The 19,715-nt window shown below is 37.4% G+C and overlaps 1 protein-coding gene across 1 annotated transcript in view; it reads left to right on the top strand.

Annotated features, from left to right (window-relative positions):
- The window catches only part of LOC122790661 (interleukin enhancer-binding factor 3-like), a 79,261-nt gene extending 60,077 nt beyond the window's left edge, over positions 1–19,184 (top strand). The window contains exons 2-4 of the mRNA XM_044058185.1: positions 10,708–10,901; positions 17,119–17,247; positions 18,957–19,184. Of these exons, the coding sequence (XP_043914120.1) occupies positions 10,708–10,901; positions 17,119–17,247; positions 18,957–19,184 (551 nt within the window). The remainder of the gene's footprint in view (positions 1–10,707; positions 10,902–17,118; positions 17,248–18,956) is intronic.
- Positions 19,185–19,715: the final 531 nt, after the last annotated feature.

The raw sequence follows: 19,715 nt of genomic DNA, 5'->3' as shown, positions 1-19,715 counted from the left end.
ACTGCGGTTCTAATTATAATTTATATTCAGCTTTATTAAAGTACCAAGTAACATGCTGAAAGTAGAAATCTCTGTGATGCCCCCACTTGTAAAAATGTTTCTTATCCAAAAAAGACCTGCTGCCTGACAACAACTATCTTATGCATTTCAATACCCAATGATTATATGTTATCTAGTTATGTAAGTATTCTCTGCATGGCAACAACAGAAAGGCTTTCAATGTTGCCAGTTCGTTAACGGTATGCCTATTAAAACTTACTTGCATCTTACAATCTCAGGCAAGCTTACCAGATGGTCGTTAAAGCATTGCTACTTAAACACAGAGCAACATGCACTTTCTGAATAATAAGCATAAATCAACAGTATAAAAATATGACAGAAACCAGAACATTCTGAAAAATCAAGGACAGATGAAAAGTCATTGTAGTACTTGTGTCTACCTTGGATGGGGGGATAGTCTGCACATTTACACTGCATAACTGTTCCTTGCCTTGCTTGGACACATCCAGAGTCATTACATAGGGGAGTGGGGTGCAACAAGTATGTCACAATTTGAAATGTCTCTGGCTGACTGCGATGGCCCTGACACATTTGTCATACCTCTCAACCTCAGAGCAAGAAATCTGGACAAAGCCATACATAGAAGTGGGACAAAGGCACAAAAATAAGGACAATTTTTAAATATTGCTCTTATGAACTTAGAAAGATAATAGAATAAGTAGGTCTTGCATTAGTATTAATTTTCTGAAGGGTATGAAATCTGAAACTGAAATGTCTGTCATTATTTTCTAACTTCAGTCTTTAATGATTTGCCACTACTTTGCCAAAAAAAAACACAATTTTATGAAAAATGGACCAAAAATGTGATTCAAAAATATAAAATAGCCACACAATACAGCTGCTAACCTGCAAAGAAGGGACACTTTTTAATATTAGTACTGCTAACTTGAGCAGCTGACAAAATAAAATAATCTACATGCATTTCGAAATAAAAGCAATCTATAACTGATTATTACAGTTATTTATTAATTGTAAACCCTCCATGTTTTCTTCCAAAATTGCCATTTTGCGGAGAGATTATTAGGGGAAGAGCAACATTTTGAGCCAAAATCGGGTAGAGTTGAGAGGTTTGGATATCACTAATTCTATAAAGCAATTTATTTGCACGTACCTCTCAACCTGTTAATGCAGGAAATCTGGACAAGGCCAAATATATTGGGGGAACATATAAACAGTACTAAAATTGCTCTTGTATAAACTGAGACAGTTGATAGAATAACAGGTCTTGCTTTAGCATGCATTCTTCTGAAGGTTATGAAGTCAGAAACTCAGTGTCTGTCATTATTTAGTGACTTCATTCCTAAATGATTTGACAGAAAACCACAAATTTTATGAGGAACAAACCAAAAATAAGAAGCAAAAATCTCTTCATTCTATAAAAATCTGGACAGCTGAGAGGTATAGTTCAGCCGGGGTTGAGTTTGCTGCCCTTCCCCCCTCACAAAATCATGGTCAAATGGAGCTTCCCCCCTACAGCCATTCCAACGAACCATTACTTGGCTATTTCACCCCATTTACCATAAACACTAACCAGGAAAAACCGAAAAACAAAAAACATAAACACTAATGTGCATACTGCTTTACTTCTGCGATGATTTGGACTTCATTTGAAAGTTTTATTTTGATTTTACAGCACAAACACTAATAGATTTCATATCTGCTAAACAAAGCAATGCAGTCTCACAATGAAAACAGACTTAGCATTAAAACTTCTCTGCCCTTGAAAACTCACATTCACTGAAACAGCATTGAAACCCACATTCAAAGAAAATACATTTTGCCAGTGGCAGATTAACTTTGGGTTTGGGCTGTTTTCAAATCACAGGCCCCTTGCACACGAAACATACACATGCTCTTTCATACACTTTCCTGATTGTATTAAATTATATTCCTTGTACAATACAGTACAGTTTTAGAGGGTGTTTTAAATTTGTTTTGAAATTTTTCCAGAAAACAATGAAACAAAATGCATGCACTAGTAATGACAAAACTGCCCAATTCAGAACATTTCCATCATAAAAGTCTACTCAAACTTCTACAGTCCACCAGTATCAGTACATATGCACAATCTCTGAAGTAAAAGTCATCTAAATAATTCCACATTAAAGAGATCTGTAACTAATGAAGAGGCTGCTGCTAGCAAACAACTTTGTATTTCATTGTTTCATCTACAAATAAAGTGCCCGTTACCCTTGAGGAATAAATTGCCTATCTTACACTAAAAAAATGATAAGCTAGTAATATTGCAATAAGGAATGGATGGCAAACTGATAACAGGTTCATAGTTATTAGGTATCTTCACCAAAAAGGAGTGCAGCATCCACCCCCTTTGCAAAGTACAGTATCAGCAATGCATCTGTCTACTGTGGGAGTAGAACCCACAGCCGTCTGCATCAAAAGCAAGTATAGTACCTGTTGTGCTACTAACAAGTAAAGCAGTCTCAACATAAGCAGCACTAAACTTTTGCTCCCCTGCAGCTCTCAGCTTCTTGTAAAATCTACTCACTCAACTGTATCTCTGAACTTTGCAGCACAAAGAAATCTGGAAAAAGCCAAAGTTTATTGTGTGGGGGGGGGGGGGGGGGACAAAAGCCCAAAAACCAGGGACACATTTTAAACATTGCTTGTATAATGTTGGAAAGTTGCTAGAATAAAATGCTGTGTTACCACCATACATTTCATTGCCAAGCCTTAAACCTTGGACCCTGTGCAAAACAGTCAGAGCAACATACCACTAAGCCAAATCAGCTGTTTTGTAAAAGAGGAAGATGGAAACTTAAATGGCTACCATTTAGTGAATTCAGTTCTCACCATAGCACAGCTGTCAACCTCTTAGCACAAAACACCTGAACAAAGTCAATAATGGGTGAATACAGCCCCCAAACATTCAGCGAATTCAGTTCTCACCATAGCTCTCAATCGCTTAGCAAAAAACACCCAGAAAAAGCCAGTAATGGGGGAATATAGCCCCCAAACATATTCAGTGAATTCAGTTCTTACCATAGCTCTCAACCTTAGCACAAAAAGTCTGGATGAAGCCAATAATGGGGGAATACAACCCCAAAAATAGGGACAGATTTCAAATATCCATCTTATACACTTAGAAAATTGCTAGAATCAAAGCTTTTGCGTTACCATGCACTTTCTGAAGAATATGAAGTCTGATATTCAAATACGTGTCATTTTTAACATTTATTAACCAGGAATGTCTGACTTGGAACAAAAGCTAATTTTTAGCAGAGGCCCAGGAAGAAACACTCCAGACAGACACATGTCTTTGTAAGATGGGAGGACACTAGAGGAAACAAACACAGGGAGGGCATACAGACTCCAGAGAAAAGGTAAGGCACTCCAGCCAAGAATCAAACCAGAGAACCTGTAGCTGTCAGGCAACAATGCTACCACTGCACCAATGCACTACCAGCTTTGCAAGGACACAAATACAGAAACCACAGATTTTATGAGGAATAAACAAGTATGAGGGAAAAATCTGCAATGTTTTTACAAATGGTTGTGGGTAGGGAATTCAGGCTCTTGCCACCAGGATTCAAGCCTTATTCTCTACCCACCACCATGTAGCAACTGAGGCATTTTACACACATACACAGACACACACAGACACACACACACACACACACACACACACACACACACACACACACACACACACACACACACACACACACACACACACACACAGACACCTCCATAAAACGTGAATCCTCTACAAAATGCAAATCCTCTGCAGCTAAGTCCACAAAACGGCTGCCAATCCATGAATCCCCTGGCCCACGCATGGGTCTCCCACCACAAAATGGCCAGCCGTGCATGGGTTTCCCACGAGAGATGGCTAGTCCCATGAGAGTAGTAAGCTGGAGCCTCTTTCCTGCGGGCAATGTAGTCCGGTGACCTTTCGGTCTGTGCGATCATCACCACACAGACCTCTGGGCTGGAAGGGAGGAGTTTCCTGCCTTTCCTATCCGGACTGCCTAACAGAGCAGTCTGGAGCTCTGGAATGAGCACGCATGCGTGCATGGAGTTTTCAAGAACCATGCACACATGCGTGGAGTCCGTGAAATTTTTTTTTTTTTTTAATTTTATTTTTCAATTTTATTGTACAGGTGGGGGGCTGCAGGACAGGGGAGCTGCAGTCCTGCAGTCCTATAGCATGAGCCGCCCCTGACTATCGGCTGCTGCAACTTATGTTCATGTTTATGTTTATATTCAAGAACATGCAAATTCTATCAAAAACATATGTATCTGTTTTATACACAATGCCAGTTTGTAACATAGACTCAACAGTATTATTTTAGAAAAGGCAACAGACGTCCCAATTACATGACACTTTTTTAACTGCACGGCAATTCTAGGTCACCGTTACTGCCACTTACCCTGCAATAGATTCTCTTTTTCAAAATCTATTTCTGTTGCAAACATTTTTCTTTATTTATTTCACATTTACCTTATATATATATATATATATATATATATATATATATATATATATATATATATATATATATATTTATCTTTTTTCCTCAGGTAATGTTTTTAATTGTGAATGAATAATATAATTTGCTTTATAAACATGCATGAATTTTAGAAATGAAATGGTTATGTCTCTTAACAACCTACACCAGGTTTTATCATTTTTCTATCATAAAGTGTCCTGCCTGTTATTAGTAAAGCACACAGCTTCCCAAGTTCACAGTCTTTGGCTTTGTTCTTCAGGTCAGTAACACACACAGCATTCTGGGCCTCTGACAAGAATAACTGGTGTATAAATAGCAAATTCTTTCTGAACTCAGAATAACCATCTTTTAACAACAGCAAAAAACGTAATATTTTCAATGCTTCTTACCAGCGAAAAGCAGTGACACACACACACACACACACACACACACACACACACACACACACACAGACACCTCCATAAAACGTGAATCCTCTACAAAATGCAAATCCTCTGCAGCTAAGTCCACAAAACGGCTGCCAATCCATGAATCCCCTGGCCCACGATGGGTCTCACGATGCCCTCCACCACAAAATGGCCAGCCGTGCATGGGTTTCCCACGAGATGGCTAGTCCCATGAGAGTAGTAAGCTGGAGCCTGAGAGTAGTAAGCTGCCTCTTTCCTCTGGGCAATGTAGTCGGTGACCTTCGGTCTGTGCGATCATCACCACACAGACCTCTGGGCTGGAAGGGAGGAGTTTCCTGCCTTCCTATCGGACTGCCTAACAGAGCAGGCAGTCTGGAGCTCTGGAATGAGCAGCACGTGCATGGAGTTTTCAAGAACCATGCACACATTGGAGTCCGTGAAATTTTTTTTTTTTTTATTTTTTTTTTTCAATTTTATTGTACAGGTGGGGGGCTGCAGGACGGGGGGGGCTGCAGTCCAGCAGTCCTATAGCATGAGCTGCCACTGACTATCGGCTGCTGCAACTTATGTTCATGTTTATGTTTATATTCAAGAACATGCAAATTCTATCAAAAACATATGTATCTGTTTTATACACAATGCCAGTTTGTAACATAGACTCAACAGTATTATTTTAGAAAGGCAACAGGCGTCCCAATTACATGACACTTTTTTAACTGCACGGCAATTCTAGGTCACCGTTACTGGCACTTACCCTGCAGTAGATTCTCTTTTTCAAAAGGTATTTCTGTTGCAAACAGTTTTCTTTATTTATTTCACATTTACCTTATATATATATATATATATATATATATATATATATATATATATATATATATATATATATATTTATCTTTTTTCCTCAGGTAATGTTTTTAATTGTGAATGAATAATATAATTTGCTTTATAAACATGCATGAATTTTAGAAATGAAATGGTTATGTCTCTTAACAACCTACACCAGGTTTTATCATTTTTCTATCATAAAGTGTCCTGCCTGTTATTAGTAAAGCACACAGCTTCCCAAGTTCACAGTCTTTGGCTTTGTTCTTCAGGTCAGTAACACACACAGCATTCTGGGCCTCTGACAAGAATAACTGGTGTATAAATAGCAAATTCTTTCTGAACTCAGAATAACCATCTTTTAACAACAGCAAAAAACGTAATATTTTCAATGCTTCTTACCAGCGAAAAGCAGTGACAAGCAAAAATAAAACATACCATACCATTTCATGCTTCTTGGCTGCAACACTCTAAAAGAGGAAACATCACATATCTAGAGCCAAAGCTCTTAACATTTCAGCTAAAATTCCTTGAAAAGAACAAATCTGTTTTGCTTTCAACTTCTCAGCTTTATATCAATAATATTTAAAATGTCCCCATATTCTCTCTGGATTTGGCCATGATTCTGGTGGCCAGAGCTATGCCAGTCTGCATTTTGATGTCGGACTGATGACATCATCCTCTTTGGCTGGCATCACAATGGGTTGCAGGTTCTGGTTGTTATAGCAATGCTTGTCTGTATTGTGATGTAGGGCTGCTGACATCAGCCTCTTTGGCTTACATCACAATGGGTTGCATGGTGACGACAGAGATTCTACCCAATAAATTAGTTGCATACCAGGAAATTAGTTACTATGAAAAATACATTGAACAGTTTATTCGTGTTATTGCAAATATTTCAATTTTTAAAGGTAAGTGTTAATTTTAGTACAGACTTGCAGGTGGGTATGAAAGAAATATTCACCGATTACCGAGTAATCCAGTGTAAGCTGGTGAGAATTCCATAAAATAATTAGGCAAAAGTGATTTATAAAGCAATCATGACATTTCGTTTGATTTGAGAGATTGTACCAAAAGGTAATTTAACCCAACACAGGTTGAGCTTACAAATTGTCTATGGCAATCAGTGTTCTATGCCAGTTCACTAATGGAAAATAAAATGTCAAAGATGCTTCAGCCAAAAGGGGAAGTGTTTTGGCACATGCTGTGCAAAAAACAACTTTTTAATTAATTATATGAGGAGTACAGCACCATAAGAATGGTACACACACTACATGCACACTACCAACCCCATATCGTACACTGCCCATCTTATGAGCATGCACAATAAATTAATGTATATTTCTTTTGTTTACTGCAGTTTGCCAGTAGCTTTCTTTTGTGGTACAACTAGCACAACTCATAACTGTACCCAAACTGCCCTGATTTCGCATCATATATTTGCCCTTTACCTTATAAAATTTTGGATTTTCAGGTAAATCACCAAGGATTAGTCGGTCAGTAGTACATGCCATTAATGTCACATCCCTCATTTTTCAGAAAATCCATGTTCATTCAACTAACCTTTTTAAATGAATTACAGTAATATTTAACTTTTACGTATTTGACTTCTGATTACTTATAGCTTTCTAGAGAATTCTTTAACAAAGAAATTGAGAAGTTTGTCTATAACTGGTACTTGTATTTTTAAAATATAGAAAAATGTATGTATTAAAGTTAATACAATTTTATGCATTTAACAGAGCTGGGGAAGATACCGCTCAACTATCTCTGATTTTTTCTCATATTTTTGCACTGTACCTCGTACCTCTTAAAAATAGTTTATTTTCCTCCTTAATCCCAACGTATTAAAGTCAATAAATAATGTTAGACATGTACTCCTTATTGTTCAGAAAATCCATGCTGACTATTTTTATTTTATTTATTTATCCTTTGTTGATCTGGTTAGTCTCATTAGGCTACTGGCCTGTATTCAGCGGAGGCCCAAGGCGATATTTATAGTACTATGGGAAATTTGGATCTGAATGCCATTCCCTTACCTATAAGTTGGGCAACAAAGAATGATTTTCTTGTTATCTTAGCTAAGTGTTGTTCAAAGGCCAGATTGCTCTCTACATACTGTATGTTGACTAGTTTTCTAGTTAAACTTACTTGTATTTATGATGTGTATATATATATATATATATATATATATATATATATACACACACACACACACACACACACACACACACACACACACACACACACACACACACACACACACACACACACACACACACACACACACACACACACACACACACAAACACACACACAGTGCCTCTTTTGTAAATTAAAAGGTGGCAATACACATACATTGTATATGAGTCAATCCCCAATGCCCCCCCAAAAAAATACTTTTTTCTCCAAATCCTTTTGTATGAAAAAATAAATACATTGTTCTCTCTTAATAATACAACAAATTAAGTCACTTCTCACAGCAAATTATTAAATATGATAGTGGATAATAATCTTAATTTAATTGTTCATTTGTGCTTTTTTTTGAAGGGGTGTGCTAATTTCCTCTTTCCTTCCCCACTTTGATTACACACACAGTGCATGTTATCTAGTTTAGAAAGTAAAAGTTCCAAGATTTTTGCAATTTGTGAAATTGTTGGCCGTAAATCACAAGAGATGCACCCTTTATGACAGTCTGCATATACATACAATACAGACAGAATTAATAATAATGAAGTAACCTAAGAAATGAAAGGCGGGAAGATTAAGACAGGGTTTTGAGCTAAAGGACGTTTTAGATTCTCTACATTTAGGTACAGATCTTGCAGATACACTATAAGTAATCTGTGCTATAAGAGGTTATTTAGGATAACAAGCAAAAAAGATATGTCTTGCATCCCTGCACCCCCCCCCCCCACAGCCACCTGCCCGGCCATTTTAGTGTTCCATTACTTGGCGATTTCTCTCCAGTTACCATAACAGATTTCAAGCCTATCAGTGTGCATACTCTTTTCTTATTTACTTCTACAGTGATTAGAGATATTTAAATAAAATAACACAAACACAAACAATACATTCTCACAATGAAGCGTCTATATTACCATGTCGAAAGATGACAATATCGAATGGCATAAACATCGAAAATGCCGTACATCAAAACTGTTCAGCCCCCCACACCCCCCGCTAATTATATATGCCAACTCCAAGGAAAGTGCAACTTTTTTCATCCCCACTGTACCATGATCCCGCAACAACACTTTCAATGTATGGCATTTACGACATTATTGCCATTTGATATTTTCAACATGCGATAAGGTGAAGTAGACCCCACAATGAAAGCAGACTTAGCATTAACAGTAAACTTCTCCACCCTTGAAGCTCACATTCATTGAAATGGCATTGAAACCCACACTCAAAGAAATTGCATCTGGCCAGTGGAGGATTAAGTTTACCTTTGGGATGTTTTCAAACCACAGGCCCTTGCACACATTTTTAGGTTCATGCATACATGCATGTGTTTTTTGATTCATCTTCCTAATTGTATTAAATAATATTCCTTGTATAATATAGCATCACTTGTTAGAATGTGTTTTAAATTTGTAGTTTTGAACATTCTTCCAGTAAGCAATGAAACAAAGCCTGATCAAGTTAATTGACTGACCTGTCCCCAACTAGAACATTACATACCATGTCTCTTACACAGCAACACACACACAGACACACACACACACACTCCTACACTCTCACACAACAAGACACACACACTTACTTACTTTCACACAGCAACACACACACATACCTGTCAACTGTCCAGATTTTCACAGACTGAACAGATTTTTACCTCATATTTTTGGACTGTTTCTCATAATAGTTGTTGTTTTCTAGCAGATCACTGATAGAATCTGTGGATTGCAGTCACTAAATAATGACATACACTTTAGTTTCAAACTTCATATCCTTCAGAAAATGTATGTTAACACAAATGCTTATTTAAGTTTATAAGAGCAGTAATATGTCCCTATTTTTGTCCCCCATTAAGTCAAGCTTTGTCCAGATTTCTTACACTTAGAGGCTGAGAGGTATGCACACATACCCCTACTCTTTCACACAACAACACACACACACACACACACACACACACACACACACACACACACACATATATATATATATTTATATATATATATATATATATATATATATATATATATATATATATATATATATATATACATACACACACACACACACACACATATATATATATATATATATATATATATATATATATATATCACACACACACACACACACACACACACACACACACACACACACAGGGCTTTTTTTTGTGATGGTATGTGCTGATACGACATACTGGATATGTGTGTGTGTGTGTGTGTGTGTGTGTGTGTGTGTGTGTGTGTGTATATGTATATATATATATATATATATATATATATGTGTGTGTGTGTGTGTGTGTGTGTGTGTGTGTGTGTGTATATATGGATCGTGGAAAGCTTTCTCTTAACCTTTTAGAGCAAGAAATTTGTACAAAGCCACAAATAATGGGGGACAAAAGCCCAAAAATAGGGACAATCTCTAAATATTGCTCTTACAAGCTTCAAAAGTTGATAGAATAACAGGTTTTACATTAGGATGATTTTTTTTAAGGAATTGAAGTCTGAAACTCAAACATCTGCCATTTTCTAACTTCAGTTCTGTGATTTGTTTTTGATTTGCCAGAAAACCAGAGTTTTATGAGAAATAGACATAAAACATGAGACAAAACTGTACATTCTGCAAAATCTGTACAGTTTAGAGGTTTGAATAGGTTGCTAGCTGTGACTGGTTTAGGCATAACCTTTGTACTCTTATAATAGTTCCTAATAGGAATTGTCTCTAATTTAAGATGAAATGTTTAATTTTTTTTATTTTTTGTTTAGACAATAAAATGATGTCACCAAAAAGTCCACTGGAGACGCTGAATGAGCAATTCCCTGGCCTGCAGTTCAAACTAATTCGGCAGAGTGGGCCACTCTATGCCCCAGTGCTTACAGTTGGGGTTGAAATAATTGGTAAATCCTTTGAAGCATCAGGTCCTTCCAAGAAGACAGCTAAACACCGTCTAGCAGAAAAGGTAAGATTATGGCTTCAGGAAGCTTCCTTACAGTAGATTTAAATGTTGGATAACTGAAACAATGGCCCACATAATTATGTGAATTCTCTGACTAGTTGAGATTTAACTCATGCAAAAATGTTAAGATAGTAGGCACATCATGGGCTGGATACAAATCTTTTTTTTTTTCATTTTAGGTCAGTTACTCATGGCTAACATCACAGTTAATGTTATGTATTGCTAATCTTTAAAGATCAAGTTAATGTATGCCTACTGATCAAAACATTCTTTCAGTTTGGAGGGAGTGCTGAAGTCATTTACCTAAAATTCAGTTAAAGCTCCTCAGTGACATTTTAATTTCATTAAAAAAGTGCATTGTAGCATAGTAGTGTTTTACAACAATCAGACCAGACCCAAAAGTTGACACAACAGACAGATCAGACCCAAAAGTTGACAAAAAGTTCAGTGGGGGATTTGTTAGTTAATACTAGGTTACCATAGGGATACTTTATTGGGTGTGGTCCTTTCTAATAGAGACATTGTAAAGATTTTGCTTATGCACAGTTTAGTAGATTATCTGTGTGAAGGATGAATTTAAACTTCTCAGTTTATTTTACTGAATTTTAAACTCCGTAATAACATTTTCCAGCAAAAAAAATCCTTCCTGTGTTCTTCTGTTTATCTGGCATGATTTTATTTTTCCTCCATGGCTGTAAAAATGTGAACTTACTATGTCTACGTAAGTCAGATGTGAAGTACTGCACCTCGGGTGGGGGTACCACATGGGATGCAGGGGCATCCACCCACAGACCATACCCCACAATCTTAAAGTAGTCTCCCCATTCCATAAGTCCCACGGCCATCATAAAAATAATCCTTCTCAACGCGATATTACATGCAAATGTTTCTTCAGTGCACACCCCAGTGGAAACTGTGTCAACTTTGTCCCCACTCTGTGGTTAAGCAATCTCACTAACTTTGCCTCTGCCTCACACTAACATCTGTACTAATCTGATAAATTAATCCTCTGCACCTGTCCCTTTGCTGCCTCATTTCCTCCTCCTCCTCCCCTATATATTGCAAGTAATCTATATATTCCATAATTTTATTTATTTGTCTATTTTTTACAATTTGATAACAAGGTAGATGGGCTGGTCTGTTCACATTTTCAGACATTACTTGAATTCAAGAGTATAGTAAAAATCATTGTACAGTATCACAATTCACTTTTAAATGTGGTGCATAAGAATAAATACTAATAACTTCTATTAACACAACATTCCAAATAGTTTATGACATACTCAGAAGTTTGTTTACAATATATACAGGTGAAAACACGTATGTGACTGCTTGTGAATTTCACAAGCATTGCGAAAGCAGGTACACTTTGATTTGTTTTGTGAAGGCAGTATAAGATTTCTTTTGAATGCCTGAACGTTCAAAGTTTTAATGTCTGTGTGTAGCTTGTTCCATATAACAATTCCTTTCCCTGGAGAAGTCTTTTTTTTCCCAATAGCCAGTCTGAATCTAGGTTTGAACAATGTGATGGTATTTTCTTGACTGCTCTTAGGACAGCAGTTTTGCTTTCTGATTTGCAGTTATCATTTAAGAGTGAACAATAGCAAATATTAGTATTTTGTAAATCAAAGTATTTAGAAGAAAATTGGCTATGTTAATAGGCAGGCAGTGCTCCTTTTCATATAAGGTGCAGTGGTGGCAATTCCTACTTGAAATTATTGGGCAAGATTATCCTACTTTAAATTTACCAGTCATTACGGATTAATTTACTGTTCCTATGTATTACTGCCACATTTACATTTGTTTGGTACTTGTATAACTGCTATTATTTATTGTATACAGTGTTAAATCGAAATTAACAGCAGGTAGCATCACACTGATAAACTGCATGGCTGTATATTTGTAATTGTTGACCGATATATTGAAACCAGCCAACCAATCACTGCTGTGAGATTATAAATATTTTTTAAAACACAGATATAACTGTCAAGTACACTGCACTTCCTCAGTTGACTCAGATTAACAACTGTCCACCAGAAAGTCTTTACAACCACCACTTTTATAGTTTTAAAAGTTTGTCCTTGATGAAAACATTCCTTATTCTTGTCTCGATCCAGAGAAAACCAGTCCCTTCAGCAAGCTGAAATGTTCTTTCACAAATGTTCTTTCATTGATAGGATAATCTGTAATTTTTTCTGCTGTGTTAGCCGTGCTCATCTAGAATATAGCATAGTTATAAATTTTCTGCTAATTCACGACACCCATGCCAATTGAAAATAGCTGCATGACTGCCAAATCATACACCAATGTACTGTACGAGCATGTACATAAATGCATTGAACTAGCCATAACCAACAGAACCAAGATGCTCTCCTCCAAAACAGAAAGCCAATCTGGTGGTCCCCTGCCATTAATAAACTCTACAACAGAAGGAAGAAACTGTTGCAGAAAAAGGTGAAGTCCCAAGACAGGAAAAACTCCCTGATTACCCTCAACAAAAAGTTGAGATCCCTCATCAAATCCTCTAAAGCCAGCTATAAAGGCAGAATTGCATCAGATACTAAAAACAGTCACAACAAAGCCTTCTATAGCTATATCAAGAGCCTCCATGGAAATACCCAGATTTGCTCTGAGATACTGCACAATGGTACCTCCTATACTGAGCCAGCAGATATTGCCAACATACTGGGCGACAGATTCAGTGCCAACTTTACCCCCCTGTACCCCCCAAAGGACAAATCGCAATACCAGAAGAATGCCAGGCACCCAGCATTACTGCAGCATAGGTTAAAGGTGCATTGTCCAAGGCAAAGAATACAGCTTCCACGGGACCTGATAATATCCCTGACTGTACTCTACATGAACTACAAAGTGAATTGACACCACATCTGTGTGCCCTGTTCAGTCACAGCCTCACCTCAGGCTTTGTCCCTACCAAATGGTGCACTGCTGCAGTCATCCCTGTCCATAAAGGAGGAGCAACTACAGTCCCTGGGAATTATCACCGCATTAGCTTGATGAGTCTGATATGTAAAGCTATAGGCGCATCATCATGGACCTAATTAACAAAGGTAGAGAAAAATCTCCAAACTCTAGACCCCACGCAATTTGGCTCTGTGAAAGGGAGATCATGCTTGGTCAACCTGGTTGACTTTTTTGAGTCAATCACCAGCACTATGGATGAAGGTAAGGCAGTGCATGCAGCCTACCTCAATCTGGCCAAGGCCTTTGATACCATTCCTCACTCAGGAATTATTGATAATCACACCACACTAGGCATCAATCCCTAATCAAACTGAAATAAATAAATAAATAAATAAATAAATATCACTAGATGGGTTGCAAATTGGCTCACAGATAGAACACAGTGTGAAAGTAGCGGAATTCAAGTCAGACTGCTGACCAGTCACGAGTGGAGTCCCACAGGGATCAGTCCTAGGTCCTCTCCTGTTCGGCATCTACTTCTCAGAAGTCCAGGTCAACACAAAGGGACTCTGGCTGACCAGGTTATCAGATGACTGTAAGCTGGGAGCTATTATTAACTCACCAAGTGAAGCAGACATCTACAGAAAGGCCTCACTGAGACCAATGACTGGCGTTGAAACCATAGCCTTAAGCTTAATGCCAAAAAATGTTTCATCATCCTCTTTGGTAAAAACTCAGTTCCCACTAATTACCACATTGATGGGAGCCCACAAAACACTGAAGGCATTATAAGAGATATGGGGACGCAGTTTGACAGCAACCTCTCCATCAACCACCACATTGCCACTGTGGTCAGAAAGTCCTTCTATGTGACACATCTCATTACAAAAAGGTTTTGCATCCAGGAAAAAAGAGGTCATTGTCTCTCTCTAGTCTTCCCTCATTAGACCAATAATCGAGTATAATGCCCCATTTGGCATGTACCTCACTAGACATCTGCAACAGCTGGAGAGGCAACAGAAGTACCTCACAAAGAGGATCCTAGGCATTAAACACATGTCCTACATGGACAGACTGAAAAGACTGCAGCTATTCTCTGCCTACTTAGAGGCGATCTCTGCTTGATTTACAAAGCCATATCTGACCCAGCTCTGTTAGAAACACTACATCTAAAGAAATCCCAATCCCTCCTCACTACATGCTCCACAAAGACCTCAACCTCATTACTACAATCAACAAGACATGCTGGAGGGACAGGTTTCTCAGTCAGAGACTGACCATGCTCTGGAATAGACTTCCCATACATGTCAAGCAGAAAACTTTGCTGTCCCTCTTCAAGAGAAATCTTGATGAGTGGATGAATAATAGCTCACCCTGGGGATCACTCCAGTGGCTATACTTGATAGAGGCACTGGAAACTAATGTCAGGCAGCACGATGTCAGGGCACTTCTATGGGCTAGGCTTGTGAAGGGTCCACGGCCATTAGCCTAGTACACACCTATGAACCTATGCTGTTAGCTATTTCCCTTTAGCTTGAATATGCTGTGTAGATTCAACTGTTTAGGATATTTCAGCAAGTCTCTGTTGTTAATGTCATTTGTTACAAAACATTCAGAAGTATAATTTTTTTTTATTCCACACAAGTACATTCTAATAAGCCAATGCATCATATGCTGTTCTAAGAATATATCACACTGTTGTTATGATCATCAAACCTCTGTTGCTGTGAAGGAAAAACAACAATACTTTTTGTTTTACATTATATCATGCAAGCACATTCTTGTTATTTCTTCCTGCATTTGCTAGCTCTGTATTTTTTATACTATTTGTCATGCTGTCACTATGAAAGACAGCAGTTTTACCAATACATGCTGTTACTGTGAGAAAAGCAGTTTTACCAAATCACATACATGCCATTTCTTATTTCTATGAGGGAAAACCAGTTTTACTTTATATAATTCTATCAATTCCCCTTTTTTATTTTGAAACCCCCCAAAAAAACTTTCAATCAAAATTTAAATCAAACTTCTTACAGGAAAAATCATATCTCCATTGGTTATATTACTTTTTTACAACCTACACTAGTTACAATAGATACCTGGCTGACAGTCTTTTTAATACAAAGTTTAATACACATGCACTTTATTATGATCAACAAAATAATGGCTATTATAGCAATTAAACTGTAATAACATTTTTTCACCATTCTGAACATAACCCATTTAACTAATTACGCCGCTCGCTGCTCCATGTCTTTCTAGCCTTTTCATGCAGACTCTACAGCAATCCATTATACCCGTTTTGTCTTATGCCAAGAGTAGGGATTATTAGGTTGTGATGTTTTCTCATACCCCATTGGCTGCACTGACCAATCTGGAATCTTAGCTCTAGGCCTTTCTGTAGCCAGCCTGATAGCACTAGGTATTGTAAGGCAATATAACAGCTATCCCATATTTACCAACAAACTTTTATTGTTACTTCACAGTGATTCAGTATGTGAGAGATGCAAATATTTATTGAACTTTGTAGCTAACATATCTGCTGAAAATACATTTAGTTAGCACACACACACACACACACACACACACACACACACACACACACACACACACACACACACACACACACACACACACACACACACACACACACAGTGATTCAGTATGTGAGAGATGCAAATATTTATTGAACTTTGTAGCTAACATATCTGCTGAAAATACATTTAGTTAGCACACACACACACACACACACACACACACACACACACACACACACACACACACACACACACACACACACACACACACAGCATCTCTTCTACATCAAGTTGCGCTATGGGTAAGAGAACATTGTTTAAGCCTTCAAGACTAAGGACTTAGTGTAGAAACCTCAGCCATTAGTTCACAAAGGACCACACCCACCTTTACTCAGATGCCCATATTCAGTACATATGATTCACAAATCTGAAGACTCCAAACCCTTAAAACCCACTAAAACTGCACCCACCCAAGGTAATGTTTTATAAATAAGTGATTCTTGTCAGACATTTAGGCACTACCCTTGCTAGGCTGCATAAGAAAGGGGTGATAATTAGTTGTCTTTCTGGAGGCAGGATCCAGACTGTAACAAGGTCTGTTAGATCCATACATTCTGGCAAATACAAACACGACTTGGTAATGGGCCTCATGATATTGAATGATATCAGGTGCTCAGTGCTTACATCAACTTTAAGAAATCTTGAAAATGCAGTGTAAAATAAATTTGTAATATTTATTTATTTTCTCTCCCGTAAAGGTTCTAAAACAAGTTGTAGAAAAATGTATGGAAAATCCTGTAAAAGAACTGAATAGCCTACGAGAAGGGCTGGAATACAAAGAGTTGGCTAAGACTGGTGACCGTTATAATAGGTGCTATGTCATGGAGGTAATGTGCATATTTATCACTTTGTCTCTGACTACTACTTTTTATAAATGTTTTGGGTTAATATTAAGAATAAGTTTGTTTATTATATATATATATATATATATATATATATATATATATATATATATATATATATATATATATATATATTAATGTGTGTGTTTGTGTGTGTGTAAAATGCGTGATCCCTTCATTGACTAACAAATAAGCTTAGTGTTTGTTGAGACCAGATCAATTGCAATACAGTTTCCCACTACTTGTTAGCATTGCACACACTTCAGTGAAAACCAGAGGGACACCTTTAGTGAGGAACAAAAGTTAGTGACCAATATGTCGTTGCAAATAACGCAAAACCTATCTTGCATGGTATACATTTCTTAACTTGCCTCTGGTGTCATTTCAAAGATTCTGGTGAAAGTTCTGTGATCACCAACAAAGGCATCAAGTGTTTGTTACCCTGCAGTAAGGCTGCTGGTACAGGACTCCACATGTTCTCTTGTGCTAACAGTGGGGAAGCACAGGAACTTTTGGCAGGGGTTGAGAATTTCCTGCATAGCTAAAAGATTGTAAAGAAAATGCTATTTGATATTTGTATTCTGTAATGTGAAATTTATGTGGTGCTTTTCTCACCGGGCCTGCACTGAAAATGGGCTCACCTAGGCCCAGTGGACTTTCACGGTAAATAAATGCAATAAATAAGTAAATAAAATAAATAGCATACTTGACTGTTTGTCTAATAACCGTGCCTAGCATAAGGATCATACTTTGCACATACCAGTGGCTACATTACAGAGGGCATGTGAGTCACAGCGAGTAAAAGAAAACCTTATATCTTATGCCTTTTTTAGTTCATCACAGGTTCATAGATTAGTACTAGGCCATTTGAAGCCTAGCCAATTACCCCATGTGAGAATCAAATGCTGCACCATGTGTCATTAAGGTAAACACCTTAACCATTATGTCATCCTCCCACCACTTCCAGGATGCATTGAAATAATGCAACTTGTGACTTTAGCCAGTGCCAAAGTAATAGAGTTTAGTTGGTTTCTGCAGCAGTATGCTGAATAGTATTTACTTGGTTTACTGGGAAGTTCAGAGTGGGTATGGTCCACTTTCAGCAAAGACATAGAAAGAAAAGATTTGTGCATCAATTACAAGATGATGTTTGATCACATGGCTAAATCATTTAGTCTGGCATACTTATCGCACGTGGTGTTATAGCAAGAGTATATCAGTCAGACGTGGCACAAAGTGAAAATTCCAGCACAGATTGAAAGAGCAACAAGGCCTATATTGATAGGAAAACTGGTATTGTAACAGTTAAACAGCAAAGTAAAAAGTTATACTCCAGCTTATCTTTTGCTACATTTTTATTCTTTTTCGGGAAAACCAAAATGGAATGAGACAGGTCAGACCACATTTTACTAGTTGGTTCAAATCATTTATGAGATTATAATAAACAGGTGACATATCTGTCAACTTCTGGAAAGACTGAGGAGTTTGCAATAGCAGGTACAAATGGTGAAGACTTCCTTGGAAAAGGGATATGCTCCTGGTGTTCTGGCCACTTTACCCTTCAGCAGTAAGAATTCCATCTTGGTTCTCCTCTGAAAATAGCAGTGTCTCATGGATACTAAGCTTGTCAACTTAAATACTGTATGTTTTTTGAACTTTACCAGACAATTGTTTACGATTTTTTTTTTTTATAGGTTGAAGTTGACGGGCATACATTTACTGGTAGAGGTCGAAATAAGAAAAAAGCAAAGGAAAACGCTGCAATGGCAGTACTCAGAAATTTCTGGTGTGATAAAACAGCTCCTGCTAAGGCAGATAAAAATATGTCTGCGAAAAGTGCAGCAACAGAGGTGAGCTCTTTTTTACTGTCTTTAAATACAAACATTATAAAAACTTTTAACAGAGAAGAATCACTCTTATGATGCTCTGAGAAATGTGATGCTACTGGGCTCATAGGGGAATTATTTTTAACATCTCGAATATGCTCTCATAGTCTCAACCTAACCTGATGTATCATCTTACTTATATAGAATTTATTACAGGGAGAGACCAAGCCATATAGTAGCATCTTCTGATAACAGTTAAATGTCCCTGGAACCCTAAATAATCATTAATTATGCAGGTATCCTCTTTTCCCATATATCTACAAGTTGTACAGCCCTTACATTTTAAATCCTCAGTCTCACTCCTTATCTCTGTATGTACAGCCCTACTCCCAATACTGGGTGAATTTCTAAATGAAATATTCAATGTCATATTTTTATATATCTCATCTGATGTTATTATATACCAATATTTCTTCAAAATACGTGACTCTCCTTCAATAAATGGAGCATAGCGAGTCACAAAATACATGTCTTCCGGATACCTCATTTCTATCAGCGTTTCTACCATATTTACCTTTCCGATCAACTTTATTGCACACATCCTCAACCTTCTAGTATGTAGTAATA

The sequence above is a fragment of the Protopterus annectens genome, chromosome 16.part0, assembly GCF_019279795.1.
Source record: "Protopterus annectens isolate FY-2018-M chromosome 16.part0, PAN1.0, whole genome shotgun sequence".
Lineage (NCBI taxonomy): Eukaryota > Metazoa > Chordata > Ceratodontiformes > Protopteridae > Protopterus > Protopterus annectens.
Note: the sequence above shows the minus strand (reverse complement) of the source record. Positions and strands in the feature narration are given on the sequence as shown.